General features: G+C 45.2%; 1 protein-coding gene across 2 annotated transcripts in view; it reads left to right on the top strand.

Annotated features, from left to right (window-relative positions):
* Positions 1–15713, top strand: part of midn (midnolin) — a 28619-nt gene extending 12906 nt beyond the window's left edge. For both annotated transcript variants that reach the window (XM_041040066.1, XM_041040067.1), the window contains exons 5-8: positions 2177–2725; positions 4007–4130; positions 4399–4722; positions 11981–15713. In XM_041040066.1, the coding sequence (XP_040896000.1) occupies positions 2177–2725; positions 4007–4130; positions 4399–4722; positions 11981–12243 (1260 nt within the window). In that variant the 3' untranslated portion in view covers positions 12244–15713. The remainder of the gene's footprint in view (positions 1–2176; positions 2726–4006; positions 4131–4398; positions 4723–11980) is intronic.
* Positions 15714–18971: the final 3258 nt, after the last annotated feature.

The raw sequence follows: 18971 nt of genomic DNA, 5'->3' as shown, positions 1-18971 counted from the left end.
GAGTAGCCACCGCAGTCCTCTCCTCTAGCTGTGTGGCTGAGCACATTTTTCTGCTTAGCAGCCGTTGCCGTTTCTTCACAGATAAAATCAGATGTGCGCAGGGAAGCTAAATCCGATCACAAGCAGTCACTCGAGACACATTCTGACGCCAAGTGTGAACTATAACCCATCTCAGCTTGACGCTGACACAGTCTGGGTGTACGTGGATGCAAGATAGGAACTGCACTTAGACAAACAGATACCCCCACCCCCCCTCCTCAATCTTCCTCCCTCCCTTTCCCTAAACACTGGGTTTCTGGTGTCCCTCAGGGCCTCTGACTTTTGTATGCATGTCCGTTTGTGTGTGTGTTGTGGGTTGGCAAACTGTCGACTCATTCTCTTGACAGCTGTCAGTCACAGGCACAGTCAGCGTCTCCTCCCCCTCCTTTTCTCGTTTCTTTCTCTCACTCCCCCCACCCGAGGCCTCAAACAGACACAAACACACACATTCACATCTTGTCTATCAGGTGACCTTTTGTATGTGGAGTTTCCTAGAGCAGTCTCATGTAACACCCTGTCCCTGTTCCCCACCTCGCTTCACACCCTGCCTTGGGCCTGCTGAGTTTATTGTCTTACCACAACAGGGTAATCATGGCGGGTGTGGACTGTATCAACAAGCCATTAGTGACTGAGTTTACACTCTGAAAAGGCTTAGTTTCTGTTTATCCTGCAGCCGCCTGTATGCTGATTTTTTTGCTGCCTTGGCTGTTGATTATTTATTTACATGTTGAAATGCAGTCATCAGATCATCCCAGCCCCCTCGTCCTTTCACCTGCCTCTCTCCTCCCTCCATCCTCTTTTCCACACCATGTCAATACCAATGTGCAAAGGTCACCCTGGCAACAGAGAGGCAGCGGTCGATAAAGAAATAAATAAGCAGAAGAAAAGGGAGAGAAGTGATGGAGGGCAGAGCCTGGTGATTCACAGGGTTAACTGCAGGCCAGCGTCTCAGAAGCACACTCCAAAGGCTGCAGGGTCTGCAGGGAGTGAGGCCTCTGCTCTCTTTTGCTGTCTTTGTATGTATGTCTCTATTACTTGTCTTCTCTGCTTTGTCATTAGTCTTTCTCTCCATCTCCCATCCTCTCTTCCCCTCGAGTAGCTTTTTGGTGTTCCTTCTGTCTTCCTGTTTCCCCCTCCCTCCCCCTGCTCCCTCCTTCTTTGCCTCTCTGGGGACTGAAAGCACACAGGCAGTAGGGGTTGTTGAAACCTTTTTGGACAGAGGCGTCACTTTGTATTTGCCAGTGCTGTTTGTTTCTGTTTGCTTCTATTTGGGGAGAACCTGAGACGTCATTACTGCTGAGTCTTCATGCCCCAAAGAAGCTTTCTGACCCTCGAATGACTCTCCCGAGAAAACATACACACACACACACAACCCTACACACATGCACAGGCTTAAGCAGTGAGTGGCAATACACAGCAAGAGAGCCACAGGCTTGCAGGAGGGGGGACAAGAGAACTTTTGTTGTTTAGTGTGAATCCCCCAGCCAAGTCGTGACAACTTCGCTATCCTGTGTGTATTTGTGTGTGTGTCCATCCGGGCCAGGGGTGGGGTCAGTGGAGGCCTCCACACTTGGCTCCTGTCAGCCATTGCCAGAGCTCCAAAAATGGGCAGCCCTTCCAGATCCGCTGCGGACCCGCGGACAATCGGCCATTCTATGTTTGAGAGGCAGGCGGGGTGTATTTCCTGGACGTGGGACTGATTTTTCAGGCCCCAGGCCAGACAGAAGGGTGGCCTTTGTCTCTGCGCTAAATGACACTGCTGACTAAGAACAGACTAAGGGGCAGTGGGAAGCAAGCGAGAGTGGGCCCTATTTGTGTGTGTGTGTTTTCCAATAGGTCTCCACATCCACCGCTCCCCAGCAGATGTAAATAGGCCAGTGTTACAGAATAGCGATTGATTGCATGATGGGCTAATGTGGCGTGTCTGTGTCTGTATGAGAGAGGGGAACTCAAAGCACTGTTGTTTGTTTTTCAACTGCCGTCCATGGTGAAGACGGATGAGGAGACCCAATATGCATGGGGTGGTCTTTCTCTGTTTGAAAGGGTTTAGCTGTCAGTATATAATCTTGATAAAGACTGTGTTTACAAATACCATTTTGCGAGTAACTCAACCTTGTTTTCTTTGTTCTGCCTGCAGGTCAGTGACTTCCTGTCCGGCCGCTCCCCCCTCACCCTGGCACTGCGTGTAGGTGACCACATGATGTTTGTCCAGCTCCAGTTGGCAGCGCAGCAGTCCGGTGGTCCCCAGCTCCAGCACAGACACCTCATCACCCGGGGCAACGCAGAGACCGCAATGGGACAGCCCACAGGGCAGCCTCGCGTTCCCCACCCTCACCCGCACTCCCACCACCACCCCCATCACCCACACAGTCACCCCAGCCCCCACTTGTCCCAGCCTCGCCAAGTCCCTTCCTCCCCCTCTTCTCCGGGTTCCCCTTCCTTCCCCCTCTCGCACCACCAGCCGCTCCCTCCCATGTACCACCCGTCGCCCTCCTCCTCTCATTGTAGCCCCCCAACTCCTCCTCCTCCACCTCACTCCCCTCGCCCGTCCCACATCCCTGGAGGTCTTTTCCGCTCTCCAGCTCATCATCATCATCACCATCACCACTACCACCAGCCTTCCTCAGGCCAACCCAGCCACGACATCGGCCAGGCCAGCCCTGTAGCCCCGGTCCTCTGCCCTGAGGTAGGCCTCAAAAATATTATTAGTAATTCATATTATTTATGTTTTTTTGCTCCACTGTTAGACCTTTGTCGTCAGTCCTAGCTAACTTTTACATAAGTAACTGATGTCACAGTAGCCCTCTCATGAATGAGAAATGGACGAGATGTGTTGTGACTGTTTGACACGAGTGCCATGCACACAACTAAATCACCCTCCATTAAATTGATTAGATTAGTGGGATATCCCAGCAGCAAGAGGGTGAAACCGCAGTTTAGTCAGGTCTGGAGAAGATTTGTGTGTGTGTGTGCATGCAATTAGTCATCACTGGAGTACAGTGATGCTTCCCAAATACATACAAACAGGCCAACACACACAGTCAGCCAGAAAGACACGACATTCATATGACCTCATCCTGCGCAGGGAGATGTATGGGGTTAAGGGGGGAATAAAGAGCATGAGAAAAAGAGTCAAAGGAGAGGCAGATTTAATGAAACGGAGATGGTTTTTCACGTGAAGACTGATCATTAACCTCTCTGTTTTCAGTCATTTATCATTAACCTTTACAACCATTTATTTAACTTTGGATAACTCTAAGAACAGCTGCACACACATGCACAAATACACTTACTCGTCTCCACCAACCAAGTTTGCTGTTTATACTTTGTCTACTTCCCCGAGCTCCAGCCTATGGAAAGAGAATAAGAACCAGATGTCAGTGGACTATGTGGGAGGGATAGTTCACAACAAGAAAAACAGAGAGACGGGCCAGTTTAGTAGTGAGAAAACGGAAATGGCTATTCCTCATCAGGCTTTCACATGCGTGATGCACACAAACACAGACAAAAACACAAACACAGAGACCTTTGCATGGGTTTCGATTTCGCTTTCAGATGTTAGTTGATGTTAGTTGAGTGATCCAAGTTAAGCTAAGGTGAAGCAGCAGGGTTGCCAAGTTTGGTCTGTTCTCAAGTTTGAGGTAACGAGATATCCTGGGTGTTTTGGGCCCTCACTTAGTAGAAAGATCAGGTTTCCTGCTTCCTGTGGTTTCTTATAACATCAACCTTTGCTGCATAGGTTACTTACATAGTTTAAATAGTAGTTACAACACTCCGAAGTAAAGGTCACTTACAAAACTCATTTCAACACGTCACAGCACGAACACGCTGTGCATTAAATGTCATTTGATGTATATCTATACATACTATGAGATGTCAAAATCTTTCCACGTACAGATGTTGTGTTCTCTTAAAACAGCCCTCCTTGCCTCCAGGCCTCACCATGTGCCAAATTTTGTTCCTCCAGGCTAACTGCAGCACCAACAACCCTAACAGCGGCACCAGTCCCTCGACACGTTCCCGTAAACCTGGCGCCATCATTGAGAGCTTCGTGAACCATGCTCCCGGAGTCTTCTCAGGGACCTTTTCAGGTGAGGGGACACTGAGCTTCAGTTAAGATTTATTGCCGCTCTAAGCAATAACCATTCGCATAGTGAGATCCACCTGGAAGCCCCTTTTATGAGAAATTCTTCACAAAAAATACCCGGAAAAATTAAACCCAGGCTGGCCTCAGAGTCTATCCTGGGCCTGTGAGTCTATGAATAACTGTAAAAGCTTTGGAGTTTTTCTGCTTTTTATTAAAAACTAAAAAGACGTGTATTGTAATACGTACTTCATCTCTCTTGCTCCCCCTCTCAGGCACTTTGCACCCTAACTGTCAGGATAGCAATGGGCGTCCCAGACGAGATATTGGTACCATCCTGCAGATCCTCAACGACCTCCTGAGCGCCACACGCCACTACCAGGGCATGCCTCCCTCCCTCACCCAGCTTCGCTACCAGACCCAGTGTGGTTCGCCCACTTCCCCATCCCCATCCCCACCTCCTTCGCCCCCAGTCGCTGGCATGACGGGCCTCTCTGCCAAAGCTACCTCTGTGCCTGCCAGCAACCCTAGCAGCCCTCCGCCGACTCTTCATCCGCTGGTGCAGTGCCAGAGCCAGATCCGCATGTGCAAACCCCCTGGTGAGTGACTCTACTCCTCACTCCCTCTGCGCATGCAAGCATGTCATGAACACAGACACACTCACATACACACATTAAGGAATTGTGCATCCCTTCAAGGCCCTGTGAAGCAGATGTTCCTGCAGTTGCTTTGGAGCAGGATGTGTGTATGTGTGTATTTGTCTGTGTGTGTGTGTGTGTGTGATGACGGCTGTCTAAAGCCTGTCATTTTACCAAGCTCTGCTCTTCCATTGCAACCTACTAAAGAATTCATTGTCATCTTTGTCTTTTTGTTTCTATTCTCATAGCACATCGTGGTTAGCTATCAGTTCTGTTGGGATGATTTTGCATCATTGTCTTGCTGAAACACTTATTTTCATCTTTAAAATTCTGACAAAGCAAGAATAGAAAAGTCAGATTAAAGAACAAAAACAGTCATACATATATCTCTCCTGGGTTTTGAGGGAGAGGAGAAGAGGAAGAGATGTGAGGAGGAGGATGGGGGGGTGGGGGGGTCTCCTTACTAATGCAATACAAGCTTCTTCAGACCTGTTCAGTCAGGCTTCACTTGTCTTGGGAGCGGAGTTGGCTTTGTTTTTGTGTGGCAAGGAGATAGGTTTACCCCTCCAAGCCTGGGCGTGGCTATGTTTAGATTAGATTAGGCTTTGGGTGGTTTAACCTTCCTCTTAAAGAAGGGCTGCGGCTGGGGCATGTATGGGCTGGGGTTCGTTGGGGCTGGACAAACCTCGACATACCAATGCCCAAGGGCTTGGCCAGGGCAGGTGGTGGAGTTCACAAGATACCATTTAGGGGTTGGGTTTGGGTGTTTTAAAACCTTCTTTTCCTTGCAGAGACACAGGATGTTGAGTGTCAGACAGATGTCCAGAACTGATAACATTCAGTCAGAGCTGTAAGGTTAGACTGGCTGTGCTGAGAGAAACAGCATTGTCCTCCGCTGTCTCCTTTACTTCTGTTGAAGAAATCGAGTCAGTCTTTGGTGAGCTGCTGGTAAGTTTTGTTGAATAGTTTGGCAGGGAGGGTCCTGGAATAAAGTGAGTAATGTTTAATGTTTTCTTTTGTTTGAAAAAGCAAGCGCATACATTTCTATTGTCGTACATGGCTTTGTCCTCTGCTTTATGACCTTCTGCTGTGAGCAGAATGGCATCTTTTATGCTTTAGCAACTGAACACAGATTGACCAGGAACGCCCAGTATTCCTCCGCATCACCTTGGGTGCCCCTACAAGTGTTCAGTGAACAGTTGGAATAACATTGGCTTATTTTCCTAACTCAGGGAAGACCTTTCCTTCACTTCCCCCAGCTACATATTTCCCCCCTGTTCTTCTCCTCTACTCCCATGCTTGTCATTTCTCTTTGTCTGCACTCAACTGCCCACACCGCTGTTTCCCCCATTTGCTGTCCAAAAACAGCCTCGTCTGTAAAATACATCTCTCTGTTTTCCGCCTACCCCCCCCCCCCCCCCCCCTCCCCAACTTTCCATGTCTGTGTTGTGCATCAATACATTGTCTGTGTTCATTTGGCCTTTAAATAGATAGCTTTATTCCAAAATGCAGCTCTGAAAAGAATATGCTTTATTAGAGGGCAGTAAGTGGAGGAGGGGGAGGACCCACAGGAGGGAGGGTGTTAAAACCACAATACTAAGCCCTCATTCATCACATGGGTGTTTATATCCTGTCTATCAGTCTCCTAACTGCCCACTGATTAACCAAGGCCGAAGTAGAAAAAAATAATAATAATGGGTGAAAGAATAGCCTGTCTAATGCCCTTTTCCGACTTTACTGCCCCCGTCCAACTTCCTGCTCTTGATATACACTTCCAGAAAGTGATGTGAATGGGTAACCTGCCCAACCAAGCACAGTTTAGCTCACTGAGACAATGAATGTGCTGGTGTGTTTGTGTAGACCGAGGCTGCGTGCCTATTTGTATCCTGTTCCACATGGTGTCCTGAGGAAGCCGATGACTAAGCGCTCTCAGGCTGTCTTATCAGCCGACACCTGATGGAAGACTTACTGGACTTAACACCGCGGCTTAACTCCGCTTCACAGAAACCTGCCTTCATTCAGCTACAGGAATAACCTGAGCTTCCCATCTGCCTGATGTGTGTGTGTGTGTGTGTGTGTGTGTGTGTGTGTGTGTGTGTGTGTGTGTGTGTGTGTGTGTGTGTGCATGTGCAGTCAAACTCAGGTTGAGACAGCCTCTTGAAAATGTCACATAGCTTGGCTGTCTCCTGAGAGCCTTTACCCTTTCCACTGCAAGTTCATGTGCGAGGGGGAGAAGACAAGCGTAAATAAAAAGCTTGAACATACACACATGCACGCACTCACACACATTTGGCCTTAAACGCCTGGTTAAAGGCTTGGGTGACTAGCTTGGTTTCATGGCTTTGCTGTATGGTATTGCTGAGTGTGGGGATTTGTCAGCCCAGGACTAGTGTTGGATTTGAACAGGAGGGCTTTAGGAAGGCCTGGCAGGCTGATTGTTAGCTAAATTCCTTTACTGAGTAGGATGGACCTCCCCAGCACCCCCCTCCAGCCCTCTAGCCCCCTGCCCAGCCAAACCCATTGTGCAGGGGCCAGGGACAGGGGCTACATACAGGGCACCAGGCTGAGCCATTGTGGGGCACATAAGGGGAGGGCTATGGGATTATAGGGCTGCCTTTTAGTCCTACTCCCCCTGCAGCTGCCTTAGTTCAACACAGGCTCACAGAGAGGGGCAAAACAGGGGCAAAGTTAGCTCTGAAAGCTTCTCCAGCACCCCCTTCTTCCCTTGTGTCCCTTCCGCATCCCTTCACCCCCTCTTGTCCCCTTTTCGATTTGTCAGGTCATGTTAGCTTCGTGATGGCTGGGACTGGGCAAGCCAAAGGAGGAGGGAGGGCGAGGGTGGGGGCGCAGGGAGAGAGACACAGGAAAAGATCCTATACATTTAACCTCAGTCCTGTATTTAAGCCCTGACCTGCTTGGCCGAGGCGCCGCATATTATCCACAGGTAGGCCTTAGTCGTCTCTGGTCTTACACGGAAGTTCGGTGTGACACACGAGCACCGGTAACTCAACAAATGCCCCGGCAACGCAGCACAGCGCAGAGCTAAAGCCAGCCAAGCACATCAGGTGCCCTTTCATTGTCGACGAGGAGAGTGAGAGGGAGATTGAGAGAGAGAGAGAGAGAGAGAGAGAGAGAGAGAGAGAGAGAGAGAATGCAAATGAAGTCTAAAAGTCATTGAAGAGCTTGTGTCCCTGCAGGGCTGTGAATGCCCTTTCACTGGCTGTCAAATGCTCATATTAGCTCTGATTGGTTGCTTCAGTTTGTGTCTGATAAGTTGTTTTGTTTTTTTTTTTGAGTGGAGAGCCAAACGTCAGGGTCAGATGGATATGGAGCATTTGGTCCATTTTGATTGATCCATTTTAACCTCCAACCCGCCAATGAAAGACATAACTGTCATATGATTCATGCTCAGTGATGACTTTTTGGCAAATTTATAAAATGTCATAATATTATGGGGAAATTTTGAACTTGTTCATGTTGACAGTTGGAAGAGAACATAATGAGGCATTATCATTCATAATCTTTCCAGTAATATTTTAAAAACTATACCAAGACATTTAGATTTATTTATTTACTAATACATTTGAAAGCCCTGACTCACTGTTATGGCCACAGATTAATATTTCATCACCTGATTTTGAATCCTACGGTAGTTATTGTCACATAATAATTTTGCCCTTGTTATTTAGACCTAGAATTGGAGACAGAGGCTTAAAAAAAAACAGACTACAATGTTCAAGGAAACCAAGGCTGACTTTGCTGCAATGTGATTTTCTTTCCTCCTCTTCTTCTCTCTCTCTTTCTCTCTCTCTGTCCACCCCTCCCTCTTTCCCCTGGTTCCCTGGATGCTGAGCAAACACAATGTTCTCTCTGCAAGATCACAAGACTTATCAAGGCAAACAAACAAACAACAGCACTAAGACAACTGCAAATGAAGGCCAATCTTTATACAATCAATAAAAGGAGAAGCTCCTTTAATCTCCCCCTGCGTCCTGCACACTGCAGCCCTCCTCCCTTTTTCTCTACCTCCATTCCTCTGCCACTCCTCCATCCACCCACTCCTCCCACCCTTCCTCCCCATGCACTCCCTATCTCAGTCCTTGCTGTGTTGCTGGGCTGGGCTCAAAGGCAAGGAAAACTGACTGACGCATCGATTATTCATAGATCACCCCTTCTCTCTCTCCCCCTCTCTGTCTGTTTTTCTCTGGCTTTCTCTGCAGTGCACGGTGTATTTACAGGGCCTGTGTCAAAGTCTTCAGAGAGGAGAGTTTGGAGATGGAAAAATGTGCTGCTCGGGATTGAGTGTTGGTGTGACTGGCAGGCAGGGGAGTGGTTAAATAAGAGAGAAGGAAAAGGAGACTGTTTCCTTCCTCTCTCTGCCCTTGACCTGTCTTCTGTTTGATATCTTCCACTGCGCGTTTCTAAGAAAAGATCCGTTGTTGCTTAATCATCTGTCTTTTCTGTGTCAAGCAGGGTTGTATATAAGCATGGTTTCTCTCTCTCTCTCTCTCTCTCTCTCTCTCTCTCTCACTCTCTCTCTCTCTCTCTCTCTCTCTCTCTCTCTCGCTCTCTCTTTCATTCATTCCTTATGTCTCTTACCCACCTCTCTCTCTGGGTCCTCCAAGGTTATTGTGCTCGTATCAAACCCTGGTCTCTGCAGGCAGGTTCTAGGCCAGCCTGTGTGTATCTGTGTATGTGTGTGTGTTGTGTGTATAGTCTGTCCTTCTTTGCCAGCCCTAATAATAGCCCTACTGTCATAAACATAGTCTGGAGATCCCTGCGGCCAGCTGTGTCCGGCCCAGTCGCCCAGGGCTCCGGTAGTGACGCTGATGAATGGCCACACACACACACACACACACACACACACACACACACACACACACACACACACACACACACACACACACACACACACGCACACACGCACACACGCACACACGCACACACACACACACCAAGTTTGGTGTAGCTCCAAGCACATTCCCAGAGCTCTTGCCAAGCCAAAGGCCAAGACCTCCTACAGCACCACCAAACTGCCCTTTATTCTGTGTGTATGTGTGTGTGTGTGTCTGTGCGCATTTGTTCATCCATATTGCCGAGTCCTCTTAGTAAATGTATCCTACTTGGAAAACAGGATCATGACCAAGTGACTACACTGATGAAATAAAGAAAGAATTTAAACTGGAACACTCCAAAGACAAAGTGTACCAGACCAAACAGATTTTGTATTTAGCTATGTGTAGCCAGGGCTTAGTTTTGCTTTTAGCTAAAAAAGAGCAGGGGGGAATGAGGGGGAGAGGAAGGACTAGAGGGGGAACAAAGCCTTATGGCAGTGTATATGGATGTCACATGGAGCTGAGGCAGTGGAACAATGGCTCTAATGTAGAAGAACCCCCCTCTGGTATACCCCTTGTTCTTAAGAGATGACATACTGCCCTCACACACAGCCTCTGGAGGCACACATACGTTTGTATCAGAATGGGGCAGGAAATGGAAAAACCCCAGTCTGTGTAACATGAAGAAGTATTCTGTTCTGCTAACTCTGTACCAGTATTCACACCCTCTCTGCTTTAAAAAGCAAAAGCAAGGCTGCTTGATGGCAGTTTAGTTCTTTAGTATGCGCTGCCTAACAGTGGTGAATATTTATAGCCAGAGAAGCGGCTCCGCGCTGCTCGATCCGATAAGCAAATGAGGGAAAGAGGTAAATTAAGCCCACACAGAGTCCGGAATTCATTCCGATGGGGGTGAAGAGCAGAGGAGGGCACGATCGATTCGGAAAACTGCCACCTACGGCTGATCCTTTACCCTCCACCCTCTTCCTCTGTCCTTTTCTCTACCCCCCTCTCTGCCCTGGGGGAGGAATTCCTTAAGCCACACCACCAACCCCCCCCCCCCCCCCCTCCTGCCCCCCTTTTTCCTCTTGCTTCCCCTTTTTCACACTGCCCCACCTAGCTGTCTCTGGGGAGACATGGGGCAAGAGCTAGAGGAGGAGGAGGGTTCTGTGTGTGTGAGGGAGTGGAAGAGGTGGGGGGGGGGGGGGTGTTGGGTCAATGAGCTGAGAGTAGGAAGCTACAGCCATAATAAAGAAAAAAAAAATAGAAGAAAAAAACCCAATCTCTCCCTGTCTCTCTCTCCGCTTACAATTTCCATTCGCTTGCATTTTCTATTGAAAGCCAATAGCGTTGTCCTGGGCCCCGAGATGGATGGCTGCACTAGAGCTAAGGTTTAATCAATAGGTCTTTTTAATTTGCCATCGATCCACGTTAAAAGCTACTGCGGTTGTTGCTGCCGTTGCTGTGTGTGTGTGCATGCACGCACCTGTGAACGTGAGCGTGTGCGCCACTGTGTGCTTGTGTGCGTGTACATACGTGCATGGGTGTACACATTGTGTATGTGTTTTTGTGTGAATACATGATGTACTCGAATGTGGATTTCAGTGTCCGTGTGTGTGTGTGTGTGTGTGTGTGTGTGTGTTTTGTGTGTGTTTTGAAGCGCAGCAGAGGCAGAGATGGCCGCTGTGCTTTCGGTTTATTGACATTCTAGCCCATTATTTAATTATTTAATTCCCAGACAGATACTAATGGAGCTGGCTAATAGATTGCGGTTGCTTTCCCTTCCTTCCAAGCTCCTGAATATACGTATAAATGGAATTAGGCTTGGCTCGGTTACTGTAGGAAAGCATTCACAGCGCGATGCAAGGCCTCTCCCTCGAGACAGGATTCTCCTATAGGCACATCAACAGCTAGAAATGCACTTAGTAGCACACCCAGTCACCGAGGCATGTCATCTGCAATTATATGTGCAGATACCGTAGGCAGTTATCAGAAAGTGTCGTCTCTGGCCTGTGTTTGTGTGTTTTTGGCCTTGCTACCACTTCTCAAGGAGATTTCAGGTTGGAGAAGGTCTCCCCACTCAGTGATAAGGGGATAAAATAGCACTGTGGGGGCTAATGATACTCAGTGGGGGAGGTTAAACACCAGATTTCAGTGTCACATTGTGTGCATAGCTTGCGTGTGTGTGTGTGTGTCTCAGAGCCTAGCATGTCTTAGCATTATCATGAAGGCTGTGGGGCTATATCTGCTGCCTGCTGAACACACACACACATTGACATCCTTCTCAAACCTGTTAGTGTAAATTCTGTTAACTGTAAGCAAGCTAGTGCTCGTGCAAACAGAAATGCCTGACTGACCGTCTCTCCCCTCCCTTGTCCTTTGTCCAGGTGACCGTTTGCGTCAGACCGAGAACCGTGCAACTCGCTGTAAGGTGGAGCGCCTGCAGCTGTTGATGCAGCAGAAGCGTCTGCGCAGGAAGGCCAGGAGGGACCAGCGTGGTCCTTACCAGTGGCTGCCCAACCGCAAGGCCGGACGCAGCAACAGCAACAGCAGTATGTCCAGCGAGGGCTCCCTGGACCTGGACTTTGACGATTCAGTGTGGAAACCCGACGTCAAGGCTGATCTGAAGTCTGAGTTCGTCATGGCCTGAACCATCTGATCCCTCATGCAGGGGGGCGATAGATTCAAAGATGTGCAAAGCATTGCTTGGGATTTACATAAAGATATATTTTGAGGGAGTGGATTGGCAGGAGGTGACACAGAACTGTGCAAAGAGGAAATCAAAGTTGTCCTTGTGACTGGCGTCTGTCACATGAAAAAAAAAGGCTCCCTGCGGACTTTAATCCCATTCTGTCCTTCACAGTTGACCTTGTGAAAAACAGCAACAATAGCAACAGAACCTTCATGTCATGCTTGGATATGGACAGGCTACAGCTGGACTTAACAGTGTACAAGACATTTTAGAGCATGGTCACAGAGACCATACCTGAACTTGAGCATAGCAGAATTCAGTGGGTGGTGGTGGTGGTGGTATTTTCAGATTTTTTTTTCTAAGATTTGTTTTTTTTTTTTAATCGCACTCTGGACAGCAATGAAGAGATCCACACTGGACTTATTACAGGACAGGAGCACTAGTGTTTCCTAATCACAAGAAAGGCAGAACTGCCGAACTATGGATTATTCCAACGGGCATTCTTAACGATCTCAAAACTCTCCAACCAGAGTCCAGTTTTTACCTGTTGCGGGGTGGTTAAACTTTTTTTTTTCTTTTTTCCATTTCGAAACATATTATTATATTTTATAAACAAAAAATATGTAGCATTGTTCACAAAGCATTCAGGTTTTCATATAACAGTTCAAAGTAGTTGTTGATTTTGCACATTTTCTTGATTTATAACAGCTGGTCAAAGTGTGCAAGAAGGAGGAGGTGGGGCCTGAAATAGAATAAAAAATGAATATGGAAGTATTGATATCAACCTCAGTGACATAGGGTATTGATAGGAATGATTAATGAATAAACAAAAATGAATTAATATTAACAGAAAGTGCTTTAGAGGATTTTAAAATCTTTAAAATGTATATGGAAAAAAAATCTATTTTTATTTCTCTTCCTATCTGCTGTTTTCAAAAAACGGCAGCCCTCTGTGGCTTTAGTCAAGTTATTGACTACCAACAAATACATCCATTCAATCATTCATTAGCTCATTCATGAATTCTACTCGTCTAGCCACAACGAATGACACGGAAAGACAATTTTCACCCAGCCCGCCTCATGTCTTACAGACCTGAATGGACTTGTTGAGGGTTTGTATTAGTTTGTGTACATAAATGTGACAATTGGCAAAGGTTTATGAGGGTGTGTGTATGTTTGACTTTAGTGTAAATTGATTTAGAATATCCCATGTTTTTGTCCCGAGTTGTCTTCTCCCAATTGACCCCGTAGTTTCTCAAAATCACAAAGATCAGCTGCAGTGAACGCATGGGTCACTACTTTATATCATAACAGGATAGAACTTCAAATTCTAAGTTGGTTCCCAGTTCTAGGCCCATTCAATGTCCACTTTTACCACAAGTCCACATAATAATGACTATTTTTTTATTGGCAAAGAGGGAAAAGAGGAGGGATCTGTATCCAGCATCATTATCTAGTGCCTCCACCAGTACATCCATTGACATATCAGGTTAGGCCTTTCACAGTTTTGCTGCTACACATGGGGACTTCAAATGAAAAAAAGCGGGAGGGAAAAAGTGACTTTTCTTTGCATGCAGAAGTGTGAAATTACACTGATCTTTTTTCTATTGATGGAAGAAAAAAAAGAAACTGGTGCTGTGGGAATGAAGGTTAACAACATGCATGAATTTGTGAAGAAAATAAACAATGCTGCTTTTGTTGGTTAGGTTTTTGTAACTTTTATTTTTCAATGTTAGAACAACAGTGTCCTGCTAAAGTATTACGACGCAAAACCAAAACAGATGAAGTTAAGTGTGGACTCGCGTCTTGCTCAGCACTGAACATTCCTGTTGTGTGACAATGAAGATGATGATGAGCAAAGAGCAACTGACTCTCTCTCTCTCTCTCTCTACTCCCTGAACGCTGGTTTTACCCCCCATGACTCTCAAGGACCCAGACAGCCTACGAACTGTTAAACCACCTCCCCTCCTCCCAGCCTACGTCAACAGAGGCTCGTGTGGATGTAATTTCGCAGGGAACCAATAGGCCAGCGGATTTACAGTTCTGTCCGTCAAACAAACTCGAGTGAAGCATCTGTCTGGCGTGTATATCTTTATCTGTCTGTCTGTCTGTCTGATCGATCGACCACCCTACCACAATTGCACTCCCAGAGATTGCAGTGAGAGATTACCTTTTTGGTGAACCTCATCTTTTTTTTAAGTGGCCTTACCTTTCACTAAAAAAATGAGACACTTGGGGACAATGGGGGCGGGAACGTTTTTTTTTTTGTTTTGTTTTTTTAAACTTTCTGTGTGTATCGTTGTCAGACTTGTTGTCATCAAGGCGCCATATTTGTCACTGAGGACACTGGGCATCTGTTGTTTAGTGCTTTTAGCTGGTGGAGTCTCTATTACGTCAAGGCTTCTGTGCCTTAAAAATGTTGCCCTTGCGGTGTCAGTGTCAGATTTAAGCTTGTTTTCATTGGTTGATACACACGACTGTAGTATTCGCAGCCATGAGGGTCGTAGATTTTAGGGGTAAAGCTTGTTTGAGTGAAACAAATACTATTCAAAAAGCTGGTGTTGTTCCTCAAATACTGTCTTTGTCCCATTTCTTCATTGTGTTGCCATGCTTGTTGGTCTCCGCTGTCCGAACCTCACATCCTTCACAAGTCAGTCCTCCCACCAACAAGCTGCAAAAAGCTACAAATCTGTGTAACTTATGTTAACCAAGGAAGTTTACACCACAGTACTTAGTTGGCAAGAAACAGCCCTATTTCAGAATAAGAAAGGTCCTCTGAGGACTCCAGACTACATGCACTTCCCGTTTCCTTGGATACGACATAATTAAAGGACAGTTTATCCCCTGCCCCTCCCAAATTTAATTTAATTTTTTTTGTATATGTATGAACTATACTCTGTGTGTGCCTCACTTCTGTGTGAAACTCAAAAAGAAGAAACAAAAAAGATGACAAAAGCATTACAGAGAGGGTAAAAAACAGTACGTTGGTGGAATTCTGATCACGTCATTTAAGTTGCCTGTTCTTTCTTGTAGCCAACTATTGAAAATAACAGGATTCAAGAATACAATTTACAATGTTCTAGCTCTAGACCGGTGTAGCACATGTGTGACTGTATTAATTTATGAAACCAAAATGGTAACTGTGAATTATGTATTTCTTTGTGCATTTTTTTAAAAAGCGGGGGAGAAGGTTGTCGGGACATGGCAGCAGCTGATGTCCGAAAAAAAAACTGTTTTGTTTTTGGTGGAATATGATGGAAACAACAATACGTTTCTGAAAAAGAGGAAAAAAAAGGAAAAAAAATGAAAAAAAGGGGAAAAAATTAAAAAATATATGAATATATTTTTTTTTCTTAAGCAATACATTTCAGTGTGACTTGTGATAGAACATTTTTCTTTTTTTAGGTAATAAATAAAAAACAAAATGAGTACATCAGGTTGTCTCTGAGTATTCATTACTAACCCATTCAGTAACACCGCGTAAAAGCTGCTGTTCAGTCTTAATATTTCATGTGAAAATCTATTTTATGAGGTAACATGATATGACAAGCATGGGAAAAAGTGCCTTGCATTGATAAAATATTACCTTACCCTCTATCAAAAGCTAATGCAATTGATGATTGGACTGAACCATCTCAGCTGGCTGAGGGGTGGACATGCATGGATTATAGAACCAGCCCACCATGCACAGGTCCAAGGGCGCAAAGGGTCACAGGGGCCACCTAAGCCAGAGCCTCTGTTTGACATTTTTCAATGAAAGGTCAAAGAGCTAAGTTTAAAAATGATGATCATTTTTTGCGCCTACTCCTGATACATGTTGATAATCAGTTTACACCCAAATAAAGCCAGATCGGTTGTATTTATATATATTTAAGTATATACAGTATATATATATGTGCAGAATATTGAAGTTCATGTGCAGTTTTCACCCAACTACAAAAGTTTAGACTTTTGGTTAACCTGCGAAATGTTATTGAAAAGACCCAGGGACCAAGGGCTTGTGTGTGTGTGTGTGTGGGTGGAGGGAGGTTGAAGGAGAGCAGGCGGTTCAGTGTGAGAGAGCCAACAGAAATGTTCTCCACATCTGTGAGTGCAGCCCGGCTCAAGATGAGACAGAATATGAAAGTGGAGTGACAGATTGGAGAAGGAGAAAGAGCCGTGCCTCATGTGAAGCCTGCTTCCTGACACATGTACTTAGAGCAAAAGGTGTTTTGAAGCAGCACTTGTAGCTCCCTGCTCTTGTATCCAGCAAGGCTGAGAACAGAGCTTGACTCGGAGCATCAAGAAATAGCTGAAAGAGGCTCGAACATGAAAGGACAAAGCTACTGTATGTCAAAGCATTGCTCAGACAGTGCGCCAATAACGGAGCATACACACTGAGAGAAGCTGCAACATAGTATGATGACAGACGTCTGCTTTGTGTGCTTTCTGTTGCTGCAGTGATCTTATACGTGATAATGAGTAAAAATTACGCTCGTTTAAAGATGTAATCGAATTAGCTCTCGCTTACACACAGATTGACATATTACACATCTCTTAACAAGGCAAAAATGATCCGGCTTTTAGCTAAAAAGCCTTGGATGACTTGTATCTCTGATATTTACCAAGCAAATTGTCAGTAATTCCAGATTTAAAAACTCTGTGTTCCAGCCAGAGAGGCCAGGTGCCTCGTGTTGTTTATACCTTCAGCCTGATAATGGCCAAGGACTAGAAATGTGTCCTTTGGCCTTTTCTTATGCCCGTCCTCCTTTCCTCTTTCTCCAGACACGATTCGAGTAATGAAAGCCTCCTACTCAGTGGCCTTCTGTACATAAGCAAACACTCCTCCTCTCTGTCCGTGGCCTGTGGTGAACACAGGGCCACCAAAGTTTGATAAGGGAAGGCTGCTGAAAGGAGATTATTGATGAGAGCTCATTCATTGATTAGCTCATCAAAACCCGACGTTTGTGCTTTTCCCTGAAACCACAGGGATAGATGGGGGAAACTCTAAATATGGAGCAAAGTCAGTTATTTTATCAGCTTCTGTCTGGATAAGGTAAACCCGGACTCTCCAAGGTTAATTTAACATCATCACTATCAAGCCACTATAAATGTTTGTTTTGTTTTGTTTTGTTTTTTAACACTGAAAGCTTTTTTGGCATTGAGCTGCACACAGGGGTCTCTGATTTTGAACATCAGCTATGGACTGAAACGTGAAGTTAAAATATAAATAATTTAAAATAAGACAAACAGAACAGCCATGCTTATTTAATTTTGAAACACAGAAAAATTCACATTCATCTCATATTACATGCTTTTTAATAGGGACAACCCCCACCACCACAATCTGAGTGCTTCGTGTCTTCTTGTCTCTCTCCACTGAGTGTCGAATAAAGGCAAAAAAAAAAAAAAAAAATCTTAAACAATTGGTCACATATATGTGGTTTAGTATTTAAAAGGGGTGACTAATTTCCTAAAACTGCTAGGCACTCGTACTTGTCAGCATACATTACTCACCAAAGTAATTACCGTATATGTTTGGGACTTCTGCTAATGCATACACAGTTGTTTCTCTTGTGAGTTTTTACAGCGGTATAATAATTTATGTGGGACTGACTCAAATTATACCATTGGCTGGAGAGTATGGATTAACTTTTACGCACGTTTACTGACAGTATAACTGGACAACTTTGATGTACAGCACCAGTCAAAAGTTTGGACACACCTTCTCATTCAGTGTTTTTTCTTTATTTTTATGACTTTCTACATTGTAGATTCATGCTGAAGACATCAAAACTATGAAGGAACACATATGGAATTATGCAGTTAACAAAAAAGTGTTAAACCAACCAGAATATGTTTTATATTTTAGATTCTTTAAAGTAGCCACCTTTTGCTTTGATGACAGCCTTGCACACTCCTGGCATTCTCTCAATCAGCTTCATGAGGTAGTCACCTGGAATGGTCTTCAGTTAACAGGTGTGCCTTGTCAAGGGCTAATTTGGTGAATTTCTTGCCTTCTTAATGTGTTTGAGACCATCAGTTGTGTTTTGCAGGAGTAGGGTTGGTACACAGTGAACAGCCCTATTTGACTACTGTTATAATCCATATCATGGCAAGAACCACTCAGCCAAGTAAAGAGAAATGACAGTTCATCATTACTTTAAGACATGAAGGTCAGTCAATCTGGAACATTTCAAGAACTTTGAATGTATCCTCAAGTGCAGTTGCAAAAACCATCAAAAGCTACGATGAAACTGGCTCTCATGTACGTGTTTGTTGCATTTCTAAGTTAATGCGACAGTATTTAACTGTAGGTGAAGACAGCAACACTCAGAATTAGCGGCAGAGCTTGGAGCTAGGGTGATTTGTGTAACCACCACAGCTACCACCAACGACAACAACACCATGGCACATACAACTTGTTGGGTTTTGGCACTATCCCATGTTTGGTTCATTAGTGTGTTTTAACAACAGAGCTCTATGACACAGATTAATAAAATATATCAGGCATGCTTGTTAGTAGGATCAACCCATTGCTCTTTTTGGTATTTTCATGGGATTTATGGGACAATAAGAAAAGTACAGAATTCAAAAAGCCTCATTCCTTGTGTGGATGATTTTTTCTAAACTTGTTTTTCTTGAATAATGAAATTTGGAAACCAAAAACAAAAAACGGCAAAAAGAGCCAAACTTTATAATGCCAG

This window comes from Toxotes jaculatrix, chromosome 6 (genome assembly GCF_017976425.1).
Source record: "Toxotes jaculatrix isolate fToxJac2 chromosome 6, fToxJac2.pri, whole genome shotgun sequence".
Taxonomy (NCBI): Eukaryota; Metazoa; Chordata; class Actinopteri; family Toxotidae; genus Toxotes; species Toxotes jaculatrix.
This window is presented reverse-complemented; position numbering and strand designations above follow the sequence as displayed.